Consider the following 20,408-nt stretch of genomic DNA (forward strand, 5'->3'; position numbering starts at 1 on the left):
AGACCAGATTTATTTAGCATTGGAAGGGGGGGAGTTTCCAATAATGGAAACCTCCTGGAATAGCCTGAAGTAACTTTATATATCTCAATTTAACAAAAGGGGGGTTTTTAGGACTTCAGTGGGAGAGTATGGAAGGTTCTACTGGGCTTTTTGATGCTAATTGCAATGGACCTTGTGTCTCCAGGGCAACTGAATTAGCAGGAAACTCCCTTGGAAGGGGTTTAAAGGTAGCTGTATTTTCAGGAGGCTTTGCTTTAGTCAGATTAAGAGAAACTCAGATAAAATTTCTTTCTGTATCTTCTGTAGTTCAAACGTTCTCACTTTATACCAACTCTGGGGGTCCAAGTGCGTCCCCACTGGGGGAAAAGGTCTTGTCCAAATATCCAGAGAGAGGAACCTATCTGAAGCCTTGGGATATGTCTAAGCCTGCCTGCCCGACTGTGACTGATTGCTATCAGGGATTAAGCGGTGTCTGGGGCACCTCTGTTAGCGACTGTAGACAGGCAAGAATGTGTCAAGAAGTGGTTCTTCAAAGAGCTCATAAGAAGGCAAAAAAGAGGGAGAGCAATAATCGTTGTCCTTTGAGAAGGAAGGGTGGTGTGAGAGAAAGTTCACATTGGTCCTGGCCAGGCGGACCACGATCTGGGGGCCAGATTTGGGGAACCTCAGGTTCCCAGGCTCCAGCTTGTAGGCTGTGTTTACTCAAATTACTTCCTCAAGTAGAGTGAGGATAACAATATCTAACTCATGGGAGTTGTAAAGATTCACTAATACCGGAGGCAGGGCGACGGGCTCGGAGCAAGCGCTCACTTGGGTCTGTTCTTTCCGGGAATGGGTGGGGTAGAGAACCTAGGACTCCTCAAGAGAGCTCTCAAGACTCGCGTCATTCGTCACTCTGGCTGGTTTATAAAAACCCCACCAGAGCTCCGAGATCAGTTTTAGTTTCTCTTCTTTCCGAAGAAGCCTCTCGGTGCCCAGCTGGGGAACCTGACCCTCGAGGAGCCGTCCGGTGGTCGCCGCGGTCGCCTGCAGATTAGCCCGCGCTTGTTCGCCCTCTTTCCACTAGGTTACCGTCGCGATTGACTTTAAATCTGACACAGGGACCGCGTCGGTGAGATTTGGCCTCTCGACCCAAGCTTATTGGGAAACCGAAACCGCTGGGCTCGGCTAGCAGCGGCGGAGAGCGCACGCTCCCCCGCCCGGGGCGCGCCCAGCCCGCGCGCCGCCCGCGCCCGCCCCCGGGACTCTAAGTTTCGATTCTCCCTGGAGCAGAGTCCCGCGCCGCGGCCAGGCCAGCGCAGCGCGCCATGGCGGACCCGGGGGTATGCTGCTTCATCACCAAAATCCTGTGCGCCCACGGGGGCCGCATGGCCCTGGAAGCGCTGCTCGACGAGATGCAGCTCTCCGAGGCGCAGCTCTGCGAGGTGCTGGAAGAGGCCGGGTCCGACCGCTTCGTGGTGTTGGAGACGGGCGGCAAGGACGGGGTCATCCGGTCCGTGGTGGCCACCACTCGAGCCCGGGTCTGCCGTCGCAAGTACTGCAGCAAACCCTGCGGAAACCTGCACCTCTGCAAGCTCAACCTGCTGGGCCGGTGCCACTATTCGCAGTCGGAGCGGTGAGTGCCCTGGGAGGGAGGGGCGTCTCCCCGGGTCCCGGTCTGGGAGGACTGTCGCGGCTGCTGCTCCGCGAGGGGTGCGCCCTCGCGGGGACCTCGCACCCGATGCCTCTTCCTCCAGCTGCTCCCTCCTCTGCATCCCTTCTTGCTGGGCCCGTGCTTCTGCTCTCGAAGGTTCCCTTCCCTCCAGCGCCTTCAGACCTTCCTTTGAATATGACTAGCGCGCTACCGCCCCGGTGAAGACTACGATGAACTCCCCACCTCCATAAGGATAAAGTACTTTTGGGCAAGCCAGGGCCTAGACAATTTGGAGGCAGGTTTGGGAACGAAAGAAAATGCCTCCATTCTCTGGAATCTTGAGTCGTCCCCTCTCTGCTACCTTACCGCCTAGGTGTTGTGCGGTCTTCCCAGCCCCCCAGACGGCTCGACCCCGGGGTCTGTCTCCATCGCGGCGAGCTGCGGGTCTCTGCTTGGCCTTCCTTTCCAAGCGCCTCCTTTCCCCTCATTATCACTTTTCTGATATCTGATTCTAGCCCGCACCACCAAGACCAGAATGGTTCTATTCAAGGTTACCAATGATGGGTCCTCTTCCAGAGCTCCTTTCCCGTGGGCCCCGCGGTGGCCTGCACCGTTGACCGCCTACCCTTGGGACCACTTTGAAACAGTGTGCCATATCTCCTAGGCAGCTGCTTCTGTGTTCCCACTTGTTCCTTTTCTGTTTCCTGAATATAGGTGTGCCCCAAGGTTTCAGTTAAGCCTTTTGATGTACCTGTGTTCCAGGTCTCTCCCCGAGAGCCCTCACTTCCTTGGGTTTAGTCGTCACATCTACAAAGATGGCTTCCTTGTGTACATCCGCTGCCCCGGCCTTCCTACTGAATGATTTTCTCTGACCATAGTCTTTCTCCCCATCTTTCCTATCCGTATGTACTTCTGCTAAATTGTTTTTCTTGATGTAGTACTTGTCACACTTCCTCCATCCTTAAAAACTTTAAGTGGTGTCTTAGTGTCCAAAATGGTGGTCATCAAACTTTTCAGCATGTGCTTATTAGTGAAAAACTTTAGATTACTCACTCGCACTACTTGTATGATAAAACATACAAAAGACAGATGTTTTAAATGGATGGGGTAGATGAGATAAGTTTTTTAAAAAATTTGTTTAGAGCAAAACTAAAATTTTAAAAATATGCTCCATTGTTATTAAAAAGAAATATTTATTATGTCGTGAGGCAACAATTTGAAAGTCTATTTCTGAGTTTCAGAAAGTTATGTGTATGGAAGGAGTCATCTAAGTCGGCAGATGAAATCAGGAAGGAGGAAAAGAGCGTAGAGAATAGAAAAAAGGAAGGAACATTCTAGCACTCTACCGAATAACAATGGAGATGGAAGGCTTTGTTATCTTTTCTGTTGTGAAAAATTCTTCACCAGTTGGTGTTGGCTATTAGTTTTAAATGCATAGGCTTCTTATCTTTTAATTTTTTACTATGAATATTTTCAACATACACTAAAGTAAAGAAAAGAGAATGATGAACCCTATGTGCTCATCGGTTCAACAGTTTTCAAAGTACAGTAAGGCCAGTCTTGGTTCATTTATTCTCCCCTCCCCATCCCTGTCCCCAACTCAAACGTGTTACTTTAAACCAAATGCCAGAGATTATTTGCTTTGTAAATACTTTAGTATCTCCAAAGATTAAAGACTCTATTTTATTAGTATAACCACAGTACAGTGATCACTTTTTTTTACGATTATATTTTCTTTTTATAAATTTATTTACTCATTTATTTATTTTTGGCTGCGTTGGGTCTTTGTTGCTGCGCACGGGCTTTCTCTAGTTGCGGCGAGTGGGAGCTACTCTTTGTTGCGGTGCGTGGGCTTCTCATTGTGGTGGCGTCTCTAGTTGCGGAGCACCGGTTCTAGGCGCGTGGGCTTCAGTAGTTGCGGCACGAGGGCTCAGTAGTTGTGGCTCACAGGCTCTAGAGCACAGGCTCAGTAGTTGGGGGGCGTACAGGCTTAGTTGCTCTGCGGCATGTGGGATCTTCCCAGACCAGGGCTCGAACCAGTGTCCCCTGCATTGGCAGGCAGATTCTTAACCGTTGCGCCACCAGGGAAGTCCCTACGGTTATAATTTTAATATCATATAATATCCAGTTAGTGTTCAAATTTCTCTGATTGCCCTATACTTGGACTTTCATTTTCAGGGAAAAAAACCTACACAGTCATATTTCATAATTGTTTCAATATGTTATATATTTAATATATTTAGAAACTGTTTTAATTTGTTACATGCAGTAGGTTTAGAAACTTTAGTTTTTTGTTTTATTATTGTTGTTATTATTTTGTTGTTGTTGTTTGCAACTCAAAACCATTTTAAGCTCGTAAGTTGGGTAGTTAACCTGTACTTTTTTATATTTTAGAAGAGGAATAATATGTTCTATATGAATAATATGGTCTGTAGGAATAATTTGGTCTATGCAAGTTTGGGTGGATTCTCTGGAGAATTCATTAAAGTCTTTTTTTTTTTTTTTTTTTTTTTTAGTTGAGTGATAAATTCTTATTTCTTAAATGTATGGGTCCAGTCTTATTTTTAAAATCTTTTTATATCACTTTTGAGTTTGGGAATTACAAATTTTTAATCCATTAATGTATATTGTGTCCTCATAATAAGGACCCTTGGGAGGAGTCTTTTTCTTTTGCCTAAAAGCCTAGAAAATACATTTTTTTCCCAAGTATGTTTTAAAATATTTTCCCTTTCTTAGCAACTTATAAATCCTCATCTTCTAATACTTGACACGTGGGAGTCTAAGGGCTTTCTTTGTGGATTATAGGTTGGTGGGCGCTGTTGACCAGTTGATACCCATGCTGAGGTTACCATTCAGTTTAGTAACTGTTCTCTGTCTGCATGAGGATAGCTTGCCTTTTGCTGGACTTCTACATTTTTCTCTGTAGTACTATTATTTATAGGTGGAATTTCTCCTATCAGTTCTGCTGTTCTGGTCTTTTCTCTTATGTTGCTTTTATTTTTAAAATTTTTTAAATTTTTGGCTGTGTTGGGTCTTCGTTGCTGTGTGCGGGCTTTCTCTAGTTGCAGCGAGCGGGGGCCACTCTTCATTGCGGTGTGTGGGCTTCTCATTGCTGGGGCTTCTTGTTGTGGATCTCAGGCTCTAGGCGTGCGGTCTTCAGTAGTTGTGGCTCGCGGGCTCTAGAGTGCAGGCTCAGTAGTTGTGGCACACGGGCTTAGTTGCTCCCTGACATGTGGGATCTTCCCGGACCAGGGCTCGAACCCGTGTCCCCTGCATTGGCAGGCGGATTCTTAACCACTGTGCCACCAGGGAAGTCTCTCTGATGTTGCTTTTAACTATACATTTTAGTTGACAACAGGGCTTGCTTCACTATTGGATAATTAGTTTTGGTCCATCATTTTCGGTATTTCTGTTTGCTTTGCTGAAACATACACCCACACATGGAGTTCTAATCCCAGTTCTGGCACAAATAATAACTACCATTTGTTGAACAAATAACTGTCTACCAAGTACTATGATAAGCACTTTAGAGATGGTATGCAAGTTCGTCTCTATTATGATTCCTGAGGTAGGTGTTGTAAGTCTCATCTTTTTTTTTTTTTATATTTATTTATTTAATTTATTTATTTGGCTGCATCGGGTCTCAGTTGCGGCACGTGGGCTCTTCGTTGCAGCTCATGGGCTTCTCTCTAGTTGTGGCGTGTGGGCTATAGAGCGTGCGTGGGCTCAGTAGTTGCAGCTCGCGAGCTTAGTTGCCCTGCGGCCTGTGGGATCTTAGTTTCCTGACCAGAGATCTAACCCATGTCCCCTGAATTGGAAGGCGGATTCTTAACCACTGGACCACCCGGGAAGTCCCTAAGTCCCATCTTAATGTAACTCAGGCCTAGAGCTGTTTAGAATTTTACTGAAGGTCACATAGCAGATAGGTGGCAAAGTTAGTGTTGAACCCAGATCTGCATAACTTCTTAACTTAGCTACTGGTGTCGTCAAGTAGCTGTATGAAGTATGATCTTTCATTAATTCAAGGTCAAGATATTGTTTTGCAAGCATGATTTCTGTTTAACTGTTTAAAGCAGGCTGTCTGTCTTCAACTAGCTTTGTGGTTTCTGCTAATGTGGGTGTTTCCTCTGGGCTCTTTCCTGTTTGTATGCCTTTCCGTTTGCATAACTGAAACTTTGGATGGGGATGGGTAGACAGGAAGAAAACGAATTGACAATTTCATAAATTGAAAAAAAAAAACCAACCAAAAAAATGCAAAGAGTAGTACAACAAGCATCAGAGTATATATATTCTGAGTATATAATGAAAGCTATACTATATGAAAGAATATATAGTATAATAAGCTTATAATTCACCTCCCAGAATAAATATTTATATTTCTATTTTTGCTTTTTTTATTTTAAAATAAAATAAATACCATAACAAGCCTAAGGTTATTGTTTTTTTCTCTTCCCTAGTCTCATTTCCCTCTTTCCCCAGAAGCAACTTTAATCATGATTTTGGGGTGTGCCCTGCCCTTCCATGATTTAAAAATTTCCTCTCATATATATTTGTATTCATATACAAAATGTAGTATTGTTTTATGTGTTTTAGAATTTTTACCCAATGTTATGTTTTGAAGATCTATTCATGTTGTTATAAGGATCTAGTTTATTCATCTTAACAGCCATATAGTATTTCATCATATGATTTATACCGCAGTTCAATAGTATTTCACCATATGATTTACACCACAGTTCAGCACCTATTCCTGCAATAATGGGCATTTAGAATATTTCTAATTTTTTGCTACAAAAAAGCATGCTGCCAAGACTGTACATTCTCTTGGTGCTCATGGCAAGAGCTTCTCCAAGGTAGATCATTAGGAAATGGAATTGCTGGGTTCAGTTCTTGCACAGCTTCAGCTTTTCAGGATTCTGACAAATCAGTGTAGTATAAGTGGTTGTACCAATTTACGTTTTCATGTTTGATGTCTCAGTTTCCCCATTTTATAGCCAACTAGCACTTAGTATTATCAGATTTTTTTGATTTATGCCAATCTGAAGGGTATACAATGTTATCTTATTTTTTAATTTTAAAAGAATTTTCTCATTAAAGTTTTTATTAGGTGATATTTAAGTCTTACGAGAATGTATAAAGCATACAGTGAATATCTGTGTACCCACAAATCAGCTTCAGAAATAAAATATTGCACAGTTAAAACCCCCTGAATTCTCACCTTTGATCATCTCCCCCATTTTAGAGGTGATAACTAGAGATAAACATACCAGCTTTAGGTACGATTGACTAATAAATATTGTATATATTTAAGGTGTACAATGTGATAGTTTGTTATATGTATACATTGTGAAGTGATTCCCTCAGTCAAGCTGATTAACCTATTTATCACCTCATCTATTTACCCCCATTTTTTTGATGGTGAGAACACTTTTTTAAAAATAAATTTATTTATTTATATATTTATTTTTGACTGCGTTGGGTCTTTGTTGCTGCACACGGGCTTTCTCTAGTCGTGGCGAGCGGGGGCTATTCTTCATTGTGGTGCACGGGCTTCTCACTGCGGTGGCTTCTCTTGTTATGGAGCACGGGCTCTAGGTGCACAGGCTTCAGTAGTTGTGGCTCATGGGCTCTAGAGTGCAGGCTCAGTAGTTGTGGTGCATGGGCTTAGTTGCTCCGTGGCATGTGGGATCTTCCTGGACCAGGGATCGAACCCGAGTCTCCTGCATTGGCAGGTGGATTCTTAACTACTGCACCACCAGGGAAGTCCCTGATGGTTAGAACACTTAATATCAATGCTCTTAGCAAACTTCAAGTATACAATATTTATTATCAACCATGGTCACCATGCTGTACCTTAGATCTCCAGAACTTATTCATCTTATAACTGAAAGTTTGTACCCTTTGACCAACATCCCTCCTCCCCCACCCAAATCTCTGGCAACTACCATTGTATTCTCCTTTTCTACGTGTTTGACTTTCTTAGATTCCATGTATAAGTGAGATCATGCAGGTTTTTGTTTTGTTTTGTTTTGTTTTATCTTTCTGTGTCTGTCTTATTTCACTTAGCATGATGTCTTTTAGGTTCATGCATGTCACAAATGGCAGAATTTCCTTCTTTTCATGGTTGAATAATATTTCGTCTTATACATATAAACCACATTTTCTTTATCCATTCATCTGTGGATGGACACTTAGGTTGTTTCCATATTTTGGCTATTGTGAATAACGCTACATTGAACTTGGGAGTGCAAATATTTCTTCAAGATACTGATATCATTTCCTTTGGATATATACCCAGAAGTGGGATTGCTGGATCATATGGTGTTCTATTTTTAATTTTTTGAGGAACTCCATACTGTTTTCCATAATGGGCATACCAATTTACAATCCCACAACACTGTTCTGCATTTGATATTTATTTTCCCCACACATTTATTATTTTTCTACACGTGTTTATTTCTTTTTTAATTTTAATTTTATTTAAAAAAACACTTATTTATTTATTTATTTGGCTGTGCTGGGTCTTAGTTGCGGCACACGGGATCTTTGTTGCCGCATGCAGGATTTTCGTTGTGGCATGTGGGATATTTAGTTGCAGCACGCAGGCTCTTTTAATTGTGACATGCAGGATCTAGTTCCCTGACCAGGGATTCAACCCGGACCCCCTGCATTGGGAGCACGGAGTCTTAACCACTGGACCACCAGAGAAATCCCTACACATGTGTTTATTTCTTTTATTTTTATTTTATAAATTTTATTTAATTATTTTTGTCTGCATTGGGTCTTTGTTGCTGCGCGCAGGCTTTCTCTAGCTGCAGTGAGCGGGGGCTACTCTTTGTTGCGGTGCGCGGGCTTCTCATTGAGGTGGCTTCTCTTGTTGTGAAGCATGGGCTCTAGGCACATGGGCTTCAGTAGTTGTGGCATGCAGGCTCAGTAGTTGTGGTGTGCGGGCTGTAGAGTGCAGGCTCAGTAGTTGTGGCTCACGGGCTTAGTTGCTCTGTGGCATGTGGGATCTTCCTGGACCAGGGATCGAACCCATGTCCCCTGCATTGGCAGGTGGATTCTTAAACACTGTGCCACCAGGGAAGTCCCCATGTGTTTATTTCTAAGCAACATTTAGGATTATTTTGCCTGTTTTCAAGCCTATAAATTACATCAATACTAGGTATGCAAATACTTGCTTTATTTTGCTCTTGTTTGCACAGCATAATGTTTCTGAGACTCACCTCTAATATACAAAGCCCTGTTTCTGTACCACCTTGAGACCTGGGCAAGGTGGACTTCTGCCCTGGGCCCTCTGCTTTACAGGTCCTATTCCAGCCCAACTGTATACCTACTCACTTATTGAGGAGTCTGGGGTTAAGGAATCGTGCTCATCCAGAACCAGTGGCCTCCATCTGTGGCCCCTACCCTTGTTCTAGACTATGCTCTGGGTTCCCAGGACCCTAGAATTCCCAAGCCCACTTCCAGAGCCTGAGTGGGCTTCTTCCCTGGGTCTTCCTACACGTGGAAGGAATTTGGATGTACAGGCTGGCATGTTCATTGCCTCTGTATGATGGTGCTGGCAATGTGGGACAGAGCCTGAGGGGGAGAAGAGACGAGGGGGGCTGGAGTTGGGAGTGGGGGCTGTCTTTAACTTTTTGGCTGCACCGCACTGGCATGCGGGATCTTAGCTCCAGAGCAGGTATTGAACCCGTGCCCCCTGCAGTGGAAGCACGGAGTCTCAACTGCTGGACCACCAGGGAAGTCCCAGCGGCTTTCTTTCTTCATTTTACTACATCCTATTCATAGAGCTCAAAGGAGTCTGAGCATTCTAAATTCAAACTTGGCCTTGCAGGTCATTATGAAAGTATGTTTGTCAAGATAGGAAGAGAGAATATATATTAGAACATATTTTATTGAACCATTTCTTAGCTTGATTAATTACTTTAAAGTGTTTAGATATTTGGTGTATGGGCCTCCATTTTATCATGCCTCAAACCCCACAAATTTTAGGAGAGGGACTGCTCTAGTTCTTTCTTTTATAAACAATAGCTTTCTTTCGTACAAACGTACGCAATTTATATATCAATTTTCTTGTTATTAAAATATAGATTGTTTTCAGTTTTTTGCTATTACAAACTGTAATATTTTGGTATCTCTTTCCTTGTGTAAACGTGCAAAAGTTACCTAGGTATCTAGTACCAGAATTTCCATACTTAAGCTTTAGGAGACAATACCAAATTGTTTTCCAGGTTTGTATACCAAGTTTTACTCCCACCAGAAAAATGTGAGCATTCCCGTGTTTCATATCCTTGCCAATTGATGTCATCAGCCTTTTACAAATTATGCCAATATAAGGAATGTGAAATTGTGCCTCATTGTGTTTTTATTTATTTATTTATTTTGGCCATGCTGTGAGGCGTGTGGGATCTTAATTCCCAGACCAGAGATCGAACCCGCGCTCCCTGCAGTGGAAGCGCAGAGTCTTAACCACTGGGCCACCAGGGAAGTCCCTCACTGTGTTTTGGGTTTTTTTTAAGGTATTTGTTTATGGCTGTGTTGGGTCTTCGTTTCTGTGCGAGGGCTTTCTCTAGTTGCGGCAAGTGGGGGCCACTCTTCATCGCGATGCGCGGGCCTCTCACTACCGCGGCCTCTCCTGTTGCGGAGCACAGGCTCCAGACGCGCAGGCTCAGTAGTTGTGGCTCACGGGCCCAGTTGCTCCGCGGCATGTGGGATCCTCCCAGACCAGGGCTCGAACCCGTGTCCCCTGCATTGGCAGGCAGATTCTCAACCACTGCACCACCAGGGAAGCCCCCACCCCACCCCCCCTCCTCCAACTGTGGTTTTAATTCTTTATATATTCTTGGTCTCTGGCCCTTTTAAGTCGTGACGCTTGTTTAAAAAGTTAAAAAAAATTTTTTTTATACAATTTTTAAAGTTATTTTCCATTGATAGTTACTGCAAAATATTGGCTGTATTCCCTGTGTTGTACAGTACATCCTTGAGCCTGTCTTAAACCCAATAGTTTGTACCTCCTACTCCCCCACCTCTATATTCTCCCCCTGACCAACGGCAACCATTGGTTTGTTCTCTATATCTGTGAGTTTGCTTCTTTTTTGTTATATTCACTAGTTTGTTGTATTTTTTAGATTCCACATATAAGTGATATAATAGAGTATTTGTCTTTTCCGTCTGACTTATTTCACTTAGCATAATGCCCTCCAAGCCCATCTATGTTGCTGCAAATGGCAAAATTTCATTCTTTTTTATTGCTGAGTAGTATTCTATTCTGTATATATTCTACATCTTTACCCATTTATCTGTTGATGGACACTTCGGTTGCTTCCATATCTTGGCAATTGTAAATAATGCTGCTGTGAACATTGGGGTGCATGTATCTTTTCAAATTAGTGTTTTTGTTTTTGTCAGATATATACCCAGTAGTGGAATTGTTGGATCATGTGGTAGTTTTATTTTTAGTTTTTTGAGAGACCTCCATACTGTTTTCCACAGTGGCTGTACCAATGTACATTCTCACTAACAGTGTACGAGGGTTCCATTTTCTCCACTTTGACACCAACATTTGTTATTTGTGTTCTTTTTAAAAACCATTCTGACAGGTGTGAGGTGGTATCTCATTGTGGTTTTGATTTGCATTTCCCTGATGATTAGCGATGTTCAACATCTTTTCATGTGCCTATTGGCCATCTGCATTTCCTCTTTGGAAAAATGTCTATTCAGTTCTGCCCATTTTTTAATTGAGTTGTTTGGGTTTTGTTTTGTTTTTTGATGTTGAGTTCTATGAGCTGTTTATATATGTTGGATATTAATCCCTTATTGGTCATATCATTTGCAAATATTTTCTCCCATTCAGTAGGTTGTCTTTTCATTTTGTTGACGGTTTCCTTTGCTGTTCAAAAGTTTTTACGTTTAATTAGGTCCCATTTGTTTATTTTTGCTTTTATTTCCTTTACTTTAGGAGACAGATCCAAAAAAAAATTGCTGCAGCATAATGCTTGTTATATTTATTTATTTATTTATTTTTGGCTGTGCCAGGCAGCTTGTGGGATCTTATTTCCCCAACCAGGGATCGAACCCAGGCCCTTGGCAGTGAAAGTGCAGAGTCCTAACCACTGGACTGCCAGGGAGTTCCCAGTGCTTGTTTTTCAAGTTTGTCTTATGTGGTGTCTAATTCTTACTTGTTGCTTCTGTTTGCATTTTTCTCTTTCTGTCCTCTTAGCACTCTTTGTCTATAATTGCCTTTACTATATTTAATCTTTTATCATAAAGTGTACAGTTCAATGGCAATAAGTACATTCATGACGCTGTGCAACCATCACCACTGTCTTGTTCCAGAACATTTTCATCATCCCCAGAAGAGGCCCCACACCCATCCACAGGCACTCCTCATTATTCCTTCTACCCAGCCCCTGGCAACCTCTAGTCTTCTTTCTGTCTGCATGGATTTGCCTATTCTGGATGTTCCCTCTAAATGGAATCATCCAGTATTTGTCCCATCGTGTTTGGCTTCTTTCACTTAGCATATGTGTTCAAGGCTTGCCTTTTACTCTTGCATGTTGCGTGTCATTTGAGGGGGTGTATTTACCCAGGAGGAGTCTTCTTGGACGTCTCCTTTGTTCCTGATTGTGCTGTGTCCATGGAGTCTCCTTGTCAGGCTGATGGCCTTAGGGACATGCTGCTTTCTGTGACGTCACAGCACGAAGGGGTGTGTGCCCCATAAGAATCATTTGTGAATTTTTGCTCTCCTTTCAGATTTGCTTCATATTTATTTGAATTTGATCAAATTTGACTTTCAATTTCTGCAGCCTTCTGCAAAAATTAAACTAAGAAACTTAATAAGTGATACTGTGAATCATGATAAACAATCTTAAATAAGTGACAAATAAGCATCTGATAAAATATTTTCTACTTTTTACATATTGTGGAGATGGCAGAATTAAAGATTTAAAATAAGTATAGATTTGTTTTCTGTCCATAAAAAGTTTCTGATTTGATTACTGCTCCTGATCACATTTATTTCCAAACTGGTGTCTGTGATCTTTACCTACAGGCTACTTTGGAACTGACAAAGGCCCCAAGATGGTGGTGGAAAAGGAGTAAAAGAATCTAGAAGAACCTAGGATTTCAAGTCCATTGAGAAACCAATTTAACCAAATTGGGACACCAGAGTTAGACTCAGTCTGAGAGAAGAAAGTGGAGACCTAATTTATGATCTTTTAATGCTTCCCCACTAAGAAGAGATTTTAAGATGTTTCAGACCAGCGACTTCCCTGGCGGTCCAGTGGTTAAGACCCCACGCTTCCACTGCAGGGGGCATGGGTTCCATCCCACGTGCCTCGTGGCCAGAAAAAAAAAAAAAAAAAGAATGTTTCAGACCAATTCAGAGCTTCAGGTTAAGAGAGGTCATCTGGGGAAGTAGTTTCCAAACATTTTGATTCCTCACCCCTGTCATTAGAGAACATTTTCAGCATGTACTCCTATTATGTATCTATTTATTTAAAAACCGTATGATGTATAACTCTTACTTTGTGTATTAAATATTTATTAATTTGTTACCTTTTAAAAGAACTTTAAAATCAACTTTTGAGGTATGATTTACATACAATAAAATATACCCATTTAAAGCGTACAGTTTGAAGAATCTTTGGAGAGTCGTAACAAATGGATATACCCATGTAACCATCATCATGATCAAGATACAGAAAATTTTCATCAGTCCTAAAGGTTCTCTTATGCCCCTTCTAAATTAACCAAGTAATCCTCCCTAATCCTTCACCTCTTTCAGCCCAGGCAATAATTTTTTACTTTCTTAGATACAAAATAAATATAAAGAGTTGTAACATTTTTTTCCCACACCTTGATGGGTCGATTTTGGGTTGCCCCTGTGGTATAGTAGGTACCCAGCTTTGGAGCAATACTTCTCAGGCTTTGATGTATATCTGAATCACGTGGGGAGAGCTTATTAAAATGTGGATTCCTAATCACACAACAGAAATTCTGGTTCAGAAGGGATGAATGGGGGCCTTGGAATTTGTGTTTAACCATCACCCTGAAGATTCTTTTGCAGGGGTTCAGGAACCACACTTTCAGAAACAGTATCTGCAGATGCGCTTCCTGGCAGATTGCAAATGCAAGTTTTATGTGGCTTTAGAGTTTGAGGGAGTCAAAGAGAAATGCATTCTTTAGTGCTGAGTGAGCAAATGATGAAAAAACTGTTGCATTCCTCCAAGGTTAGGGTGACATGTCTCTTACTCTTATATGATAGAACCACAAGACATACAGGAAACCTCAGACATTCTACCCACTACGTCAACAAATATTTATTGTGTCACCAAAAGTAGGCTATTCTAGAAGCTTCTGCCCCTTTCTCACTGAAAGAATCCTCAAACACCATTAACCAGTTAATTCATCTTTCTCCCTAGTCTTCTTTAATATTCTTCTTAACTTCCAAAGGGATTTATGTTGGGAAGTGTGGCAGAGGGAGAAGAGGCGTGTTCAAGGAGAGGAGCCTTGTGTGACCTACTGTCTCTAATCAAGATTTTGGTGGGAATTCCCTGGCGGTCCAGTGGTTAGGACTCCACGCTTCCAATACAGGAGGCAGGGGTTCGATCCCTAGTTGGGGAACTAAGATCCCGCATGCCCTGCGTCATCTCCTGCCCTTCACTCTCTTCACTTCCTGTGCTTTTTCTCAGTCCTGATGTGGACTTAGGGCCATGGTCCCAAACTTTTGCTGCACACTGGAATCACTTGAGGAGTCTTTTAAAAATACTGTTGCCCAACTCCTACCCTTGGACATTCTGATTTAATTGGTATAGGGTATGACTTGGGCATCAGGGTTTTTAAAAAGTCCCCGGGTAGTTCTAATGGGCAGCAGAGTTTGAGAACCACTGATTAAAAGGACCAGAGAAATAAGTCAAACTGGGGAGATTGTCTACAATATTGTGGCACCTGCATTGTTTGCCTTACTCTTGGTACAGTTATAGGTTACAATCAGTTCCTCGGCCCGCCACGTCTCCCATCCTCAGCGGGCCTGGTCCCCTCTTGTTGCCTCCTGCAGCCCAGAGTCTTGCAGCCTACCAGCTGCATTCTCCTCGCCTGGCCGGGGCCCTCGGCCATCTGCACCTGGGGCTAATCACGGTCAGCAGTCAGGGGGCGTCCTCTTCTTTGCGCGTAATGTGTTCTGGGTAATACAGTTGTGGTTAAAGCAGGTCGATTTCTTCGGCTCCACCCTTTCTCTTCCCTGACATTGTTCCTTATCCTGTTCCTGTGCTCTCTGCTGGTCTCCTCTGGTTCTCCCCCATCTGACTAGGGGTTCCAGATTCAGTGAACCATCCCTGCCTCTAGTAACTGGCAATTTAATCTGGAACGTCAGAAGTACAAACATATAGAGGATAGGAGTCTCATGACTAATACTTTTCAGGGTTGGTTTTGATTGGTGACGTTTTATTCTTTAGATGAGTGTTCTCTAGATTTTATCTTTCACACATCCTGGTTCCTTTTTTGCCTGGCTTGAATCACGATGAGCTATTTCCTGTCTTCTATACAAACTGACCAGCTCTTTGATTTTGTCCACCCTCCCACATGAGGTGTTGGGGAACAGAGCAGGTGAGTAGGAGAAGAGAAGGGGTATTTTGATACAAATGACTGTCAAGAAACAAGACTCTCCTTAAGGTTATCTTTTTACCGTTGGTCTGATTGTGGAGCCCAGGGTTGGCCCTATGTTTGCTGACCTGTGAAGTGCTAGAGTTCACATGTGTGAGTATCTAGTTCAGGAACCTAGCTTAGAATTTCATCTGACAGGCCCAGCCAGCAATCCCAGCCTGGACTGCACATTGGAATCATCTGGGGTCTCACGTCCTGTCAAATTAAATCAGTCTCTGAGGGTGTGGCCCAGGCTTAGGTATTTCTAAGCCCTCCCCGGTTGATTATTATGTGTAACCAGGGATGAGACCCTCTCTGCAGGCTAGACTTCATCTGTGGTTGGGGAAGCGTTTATTGCCAGGGTTGAAGTAACATTTTGTTCTGTGACTGGAAGAGAAGAGTGAAAAGGTCATTTGTTTTTAGGCTTTTTGGCTTGAGATTCCTGAGAGACATTCCTGCCTCTTCCAAGGCCATCTTCGCTCTTTTTTTTTTTTAAAGTTATCACCTCTTATCCCAGCTCACGCTGTTTGAAGTTTATCTGCTCCAAGTGCAGGCAGCATTCTGCAAGCACTTGTTTTCCCCTGGGTGGTTCATAGTGGTTTGTGGGCAAGCTCTTTTCTGTGCCGGGAGGCGGGGAGTCCCTGTGGCTGTGAATCAGCCTTCTGCCCAGCCCATTATTCTTTGCTGAAGAAGGTAGCCTTCAGCATCCTTGCTCCAAGTGTGCTCATCGGACCGGCAGCGGTGGCATCACCTGGGAGCTTGTCAGAAATGCAGATTCTCAGCCCTCACCCCGGACCTACTGATCAGAAACTCTGGGGGTGGGCCCCAGCAATCTGGGTTCTAACAAACCCTCTAGATGATTCTGATGTGAGCTAGAAGGTTGAGACTCACCCAGCAGGTCTGGGATGGGGCCTGAGAATCTGCATTTCTGACAACCTCCAAGGTGATGCTGATCAGGGGACCTCACTTTCAGAACCACTGGCTTTGAGAACCCCCAAGAGGCCTTGGGAGACTTTCACACTATTTCCTGGCTAAATCCTCCTAGCGAATACTAGGGACCTGGAGCTGGGACAGAGTGATCAGAAGAAAGTGAGAAGGAAGCTTCTGCATCTTAAACCTGAACATGATCTCCATCAAGCCCTGACCATGATGATTGCTGCTGCCAAACTTGTCTCCGCAATGCCAACCATAGGAAACAGTTTCTTTTTTTTTTTTTTTGGCCTCGCCATGTGGCATGCAGGATCTTAGTTCCCCAATCAGGGATCAAACCCGCACCCTTGCAGTGGAAGCATGGAGTCTTAACCCTTGAACCACCGGGGAAGTCCCTAAGCAACAGTTTCTGTCATTTATTGTTTGCCTGAGGATGGAGATGAGAAATGAAAAGCGATCTGGGCCCTCAGGCGGGCAACGTCAAGGACCCAGCCAGCGCAGTGTGTGCTGGGCGGGCTCTTCCTACAGGCATGAGTGTCTTGGGTGAGCTTGGCAAAGCCTGGACACTCAGGGCTCCAGGAAGAGGGGTTCTTATTAGACTTGTCTGGCTGCCTTTAGTTATTTAGAGGAAATGTTGACTTCCAGGACCTTGGAAGTGCCCCACTGCTCCTTGGCTAGGACAGAACAGGCAGAGGACAGATATGACCGATGCTGTATCTTGCTGGGACCTGGAGAGGGACTGGGTCCTCATCTGTGACCCTAATCTGGCCACAGGAGAGGTACCATAGTCTTGGCTCTGTGATCACAATGTTTGGACTGGAGCTCAAAGGGAAGAAAGGTTCTTAATTCCTCCCAGTTGTCAGATATCTCCGAGCCAGAGGGTAGAACCTGCCTAGCAGCAGGGTGTTTCAACAAGGTCATTTTCTGTTCCATATCAAGAGGATCGTTAACGGCAGTACCCGGTGGAGTGAGATGCCTTGTGAGGTAATGAAGCTCGCACGTATCTGGTAAAGCTCTAATGGAGGGATTTCCTGCTTTGGGCTGGAGGCTGGTCCCCTTCCTGCTGTAGAGTCTCTTCACAGACTCTTCGCCCCTCCCGTGGTGGTTGGAGGAGTGATAAGGTGGGCGTCCCAGCCCAGCCGCCGAGGGCTCTGGGTTGTGGTGGCTGAGGTCAGCAGCAGTTATCTGAAAGGACAGACCCCAGGAGCAAGCAGAGAGCTGAGGTCAGCTTTATCAAGGAGTGCCAGACACACACTAGAAGCCTGAACTCCTGGTAGAGAAAGCCAGGAGAGAGCACGCCTGAGAAAACGGCTAAGATACAGGCTGTCGCCAGAGCCTGACCAGCTGCCCTTGAATTGTGCATGAAGCAGGGTGCGTGGGAGGGCTGGCTGGGTTTTAAGGGCTTGGGCAGTGGCTGCCGTGGTTGTTGATTCTGATTTTTCTCATGAGGTCCCACGGCTAGATAAGAAGGCAATTCTAGGGCTTCCCTGATGGCGCAGTGGTTAAGAATCCGCTTGCCAATGCAGGAGACACGGGTTCGAGCCCTGATCCGGGAAGATTCCCACATGCCGCGGAGCAACTAAGCCCGTGCGCCACAACTACTGAGCCTGTGCTCTAGAGCCCATGCGCCACAACTACTGAAGCCTGCGTGCCTAGAGCGCGTGCTCCGCAACAAAAGAAGCCACCGCAATTAGAAGCCTGAGCACCACAACGAAGAGTAGCCCCCGCTCGCCACAACTAGAGAAAGCCCGCGCGCAGCAAGGAAGACCCGACACAGCCAATACATACATACATACATACATATATACACAAATAAATAAAATTTATTTAAAAAAAAAAAAAAAAAGAAAGCAATTCTAGAGTGCTTCAGAAATGCCTTACACGCAGACAGCGTGAATAGTGTGGGACTATTAAAAGTCACTATTTGAATAGTGGCTTTTAAAGATTAATTCTTAGAGAATAACTTTTTTTTTTTTTTTTTTTCAGATTGCAAAAAACCATTTTATCAGAATTTCACTGTACCACAAACATTTTTGTGTTGATTAATTTAAAACATAATTTTAAATGTTTGAATAGAATCCTTTTGAACAAACAAACCATAATTTATTTGACCAATTTACTACAGGTGGATATTTAGGTTGTCCCAATTTTCACTTGTATAAACAAGGCTGAGTGGAGTATCTTAATGGCTACATATCTTGTACCCGTTTTACGATTTTCACAGGCTAACATCCTATATATGAGATTAGTGAATAAAAGGGTATGCATATTTTACAGTTTTTTGATACACACTATTCCATCAACTTTCAGGCTCTCTAGAGCTTAAAAAAAACAAAACAAACAAAAAGTCTATAGTACTGCTTACATTTCCAGGGTAATTTATTTACCCTTCTCAGGACCTTCCTTAGGTATTACCAAGACTATACAAAGTATTCTACTTTTAAACTTATTTGTTGTTATTCCCAAAGGATTATAACATTTTCTGATTGTTTTTAATGTCTTCCTGACTATAACCCTGTAAACTGACATTTATAGCCACTGCTCTTGCCTTCACTTAAGGAGGTCTACAATAATTCTTGATTCCTTTCCTGGGTTACAAATGACTACCCAAAACCCAGATACATTTAATATATAACACAAAACATACAACATACAATATGCATTTTATATATATATATGGCTCCATTTATCTCATGCCCCCTCCTATATACATGACGTTATATTTCTCCATCAAATCTAAATGAGATCCTTGCCGGGTAGAGTAATCTTGGTTGTAGGTTCTTCCCTTTCATCACTTTAAGTATATCATGCCACTCCCTTCTGGCTTGCAGTTTCTGCTGAGAAATCAGCTGTTAACCTTATTGGAGTTCCCTTGTATGTTATTTGTCGTTTTTCCCTTGCTGCTTTCAATAATTTTTCTTTGTCTTTAATTTTTGCCACTTTGATTACTATGTGTCTCGGCGTGTTTCTCCTTGGGTTTATCCTGTATGGGACTCTCTGTGCTTCCTGGACTTGGGTGGCTATTTCCTTTCCCACGTTAGGGAAGTTTTCGACTATAATCTCTTCAAATATTTTCTCTGGTCCTTTCTCTCTCTCTTCTCCTTCTGGGACCCCTATAATGCGAATGTTGTTGCGTTTAATGTTGTTCCAGAGGTCTCTTAGGCTGTCTTCATTTCTTTTCATTCTTTTTTCTTTAGTCTGTTCCGCAGCAGTGAATTCCATCATTCTGTCTTCCAGGTCACTTATCCGTTCTTCTGCCTCAGTTATTCTGCTATTGATTCCTTCTAGTGTAGTTTTCATTTCAGTTATTGTATTGGTCATCTCTGTTTGTTTGTTCTTTAATTCTTCTAGGTCTTTGTTAATCATTTCTTGCATCTTCTCAATCTTTGCCTCCATTCTTATTCCAAGGTCCTGGATCATCTTCACTATCATTATTCTGAATTCTTTTTCTGGAAGGTTGCCTATCTCCACTTCATTTAGTTGTTTTTCTGGGGTTTTTTCTTGTTCCTTCATCTGGTACATAGCCCTCTGCCTTTTCATCTTCTCTATCTTTCTGTAACTGTGGTTTTTGGTCCACAGGCTGCAGGATTATAGTTTTTCTTGCTTCTGTTGTCTGCCCTCTGGTGGTTGAGGCTATCTAAGAGGCTTGATGGGAGGCTCTGGTGGTGGGTAGAGCTGACTCGAGAATAACTTTTATGTAGATGTTTACATTTAAAAAATCAGTGTCAATTTCAGTAAGATAATTTTGCAGTCATTCGCATTTCTGTTTACCAGTGACAAACAACTAAAACATCATCGTGGCAACTGATTCATGTTTAATATTTGGGAAATGAGAGAACGATTAAAAGAAACATTTTAACTCTCAGTAAGAAAAATAGAATAAGACTTGAATAAATGAAGAGATATTTTCTGTTCCAGAATCAGAAGATTTAATGTAGTTAAGATGACATAATATCCAATCTAATGTATGGCGTTAACACAAATTAGATTCTCAATATGATCTTTTGTGGAAAGTGACAAAGCCAGAATAAAATTTCTATAGAGGAAATAATAGTTAAGCACACTAAAGAGATTTTTGAAAAGGAATAAGCCAATAATAGGATAAATTATTCTGTTAATATTTAAAATACAGTGCAAAGGACATTTCAGGTGTATGGTATTGGATTCAAAGTAGAACAGTAGATTGATAAAAATGTAATAA

At 42.9% G+C, this 20,408-nt stretch overlaps 1 protein-coding gene across 1 annotated transcript in view; it reads left to right on the plus strand.

Moving 5' to 3' along the window:
• The first annotated feature begins 962 nt into the window (after positions 1 to 962).
• ZC3HAV1 (zinc finger CCCH-type containing, antiviral 1) overlaps positions 963 to 20,408 on the plus strand; it is a 62,767-nt gene continuing 43,321 nt past the window's right edge. Inside the window, exon 1 of the mRNA XM_059933251.1 lies at positions 963 to 1,615. Coding sequence (XP_059789234.1) covers positions 1,308 to 1,615 — 308 coding nt within the window. The 5' untranslated portion in view covers positions 963 to 1,307. The remainder of the gene's footprint in view (positions 1,616 to 20,408) is intronic.

Source organism: Balaenoptera ricei, chromosome 9, assembly GCF_028023285.1.
Source record: "Balaenoptera ricei isolate mBalRic1 chromosome 9, mBalRic1.hap2, whole genome shotgun sequence".
In the NCBI taxonomy this organism is placed as follows: domain Eukaryota; kingdom Metazoa; phylum Chordata; class Mammalia; order Artiodactyla; family Balaenopteridae; genus Balaenoptera; species Balaenoptera ricei.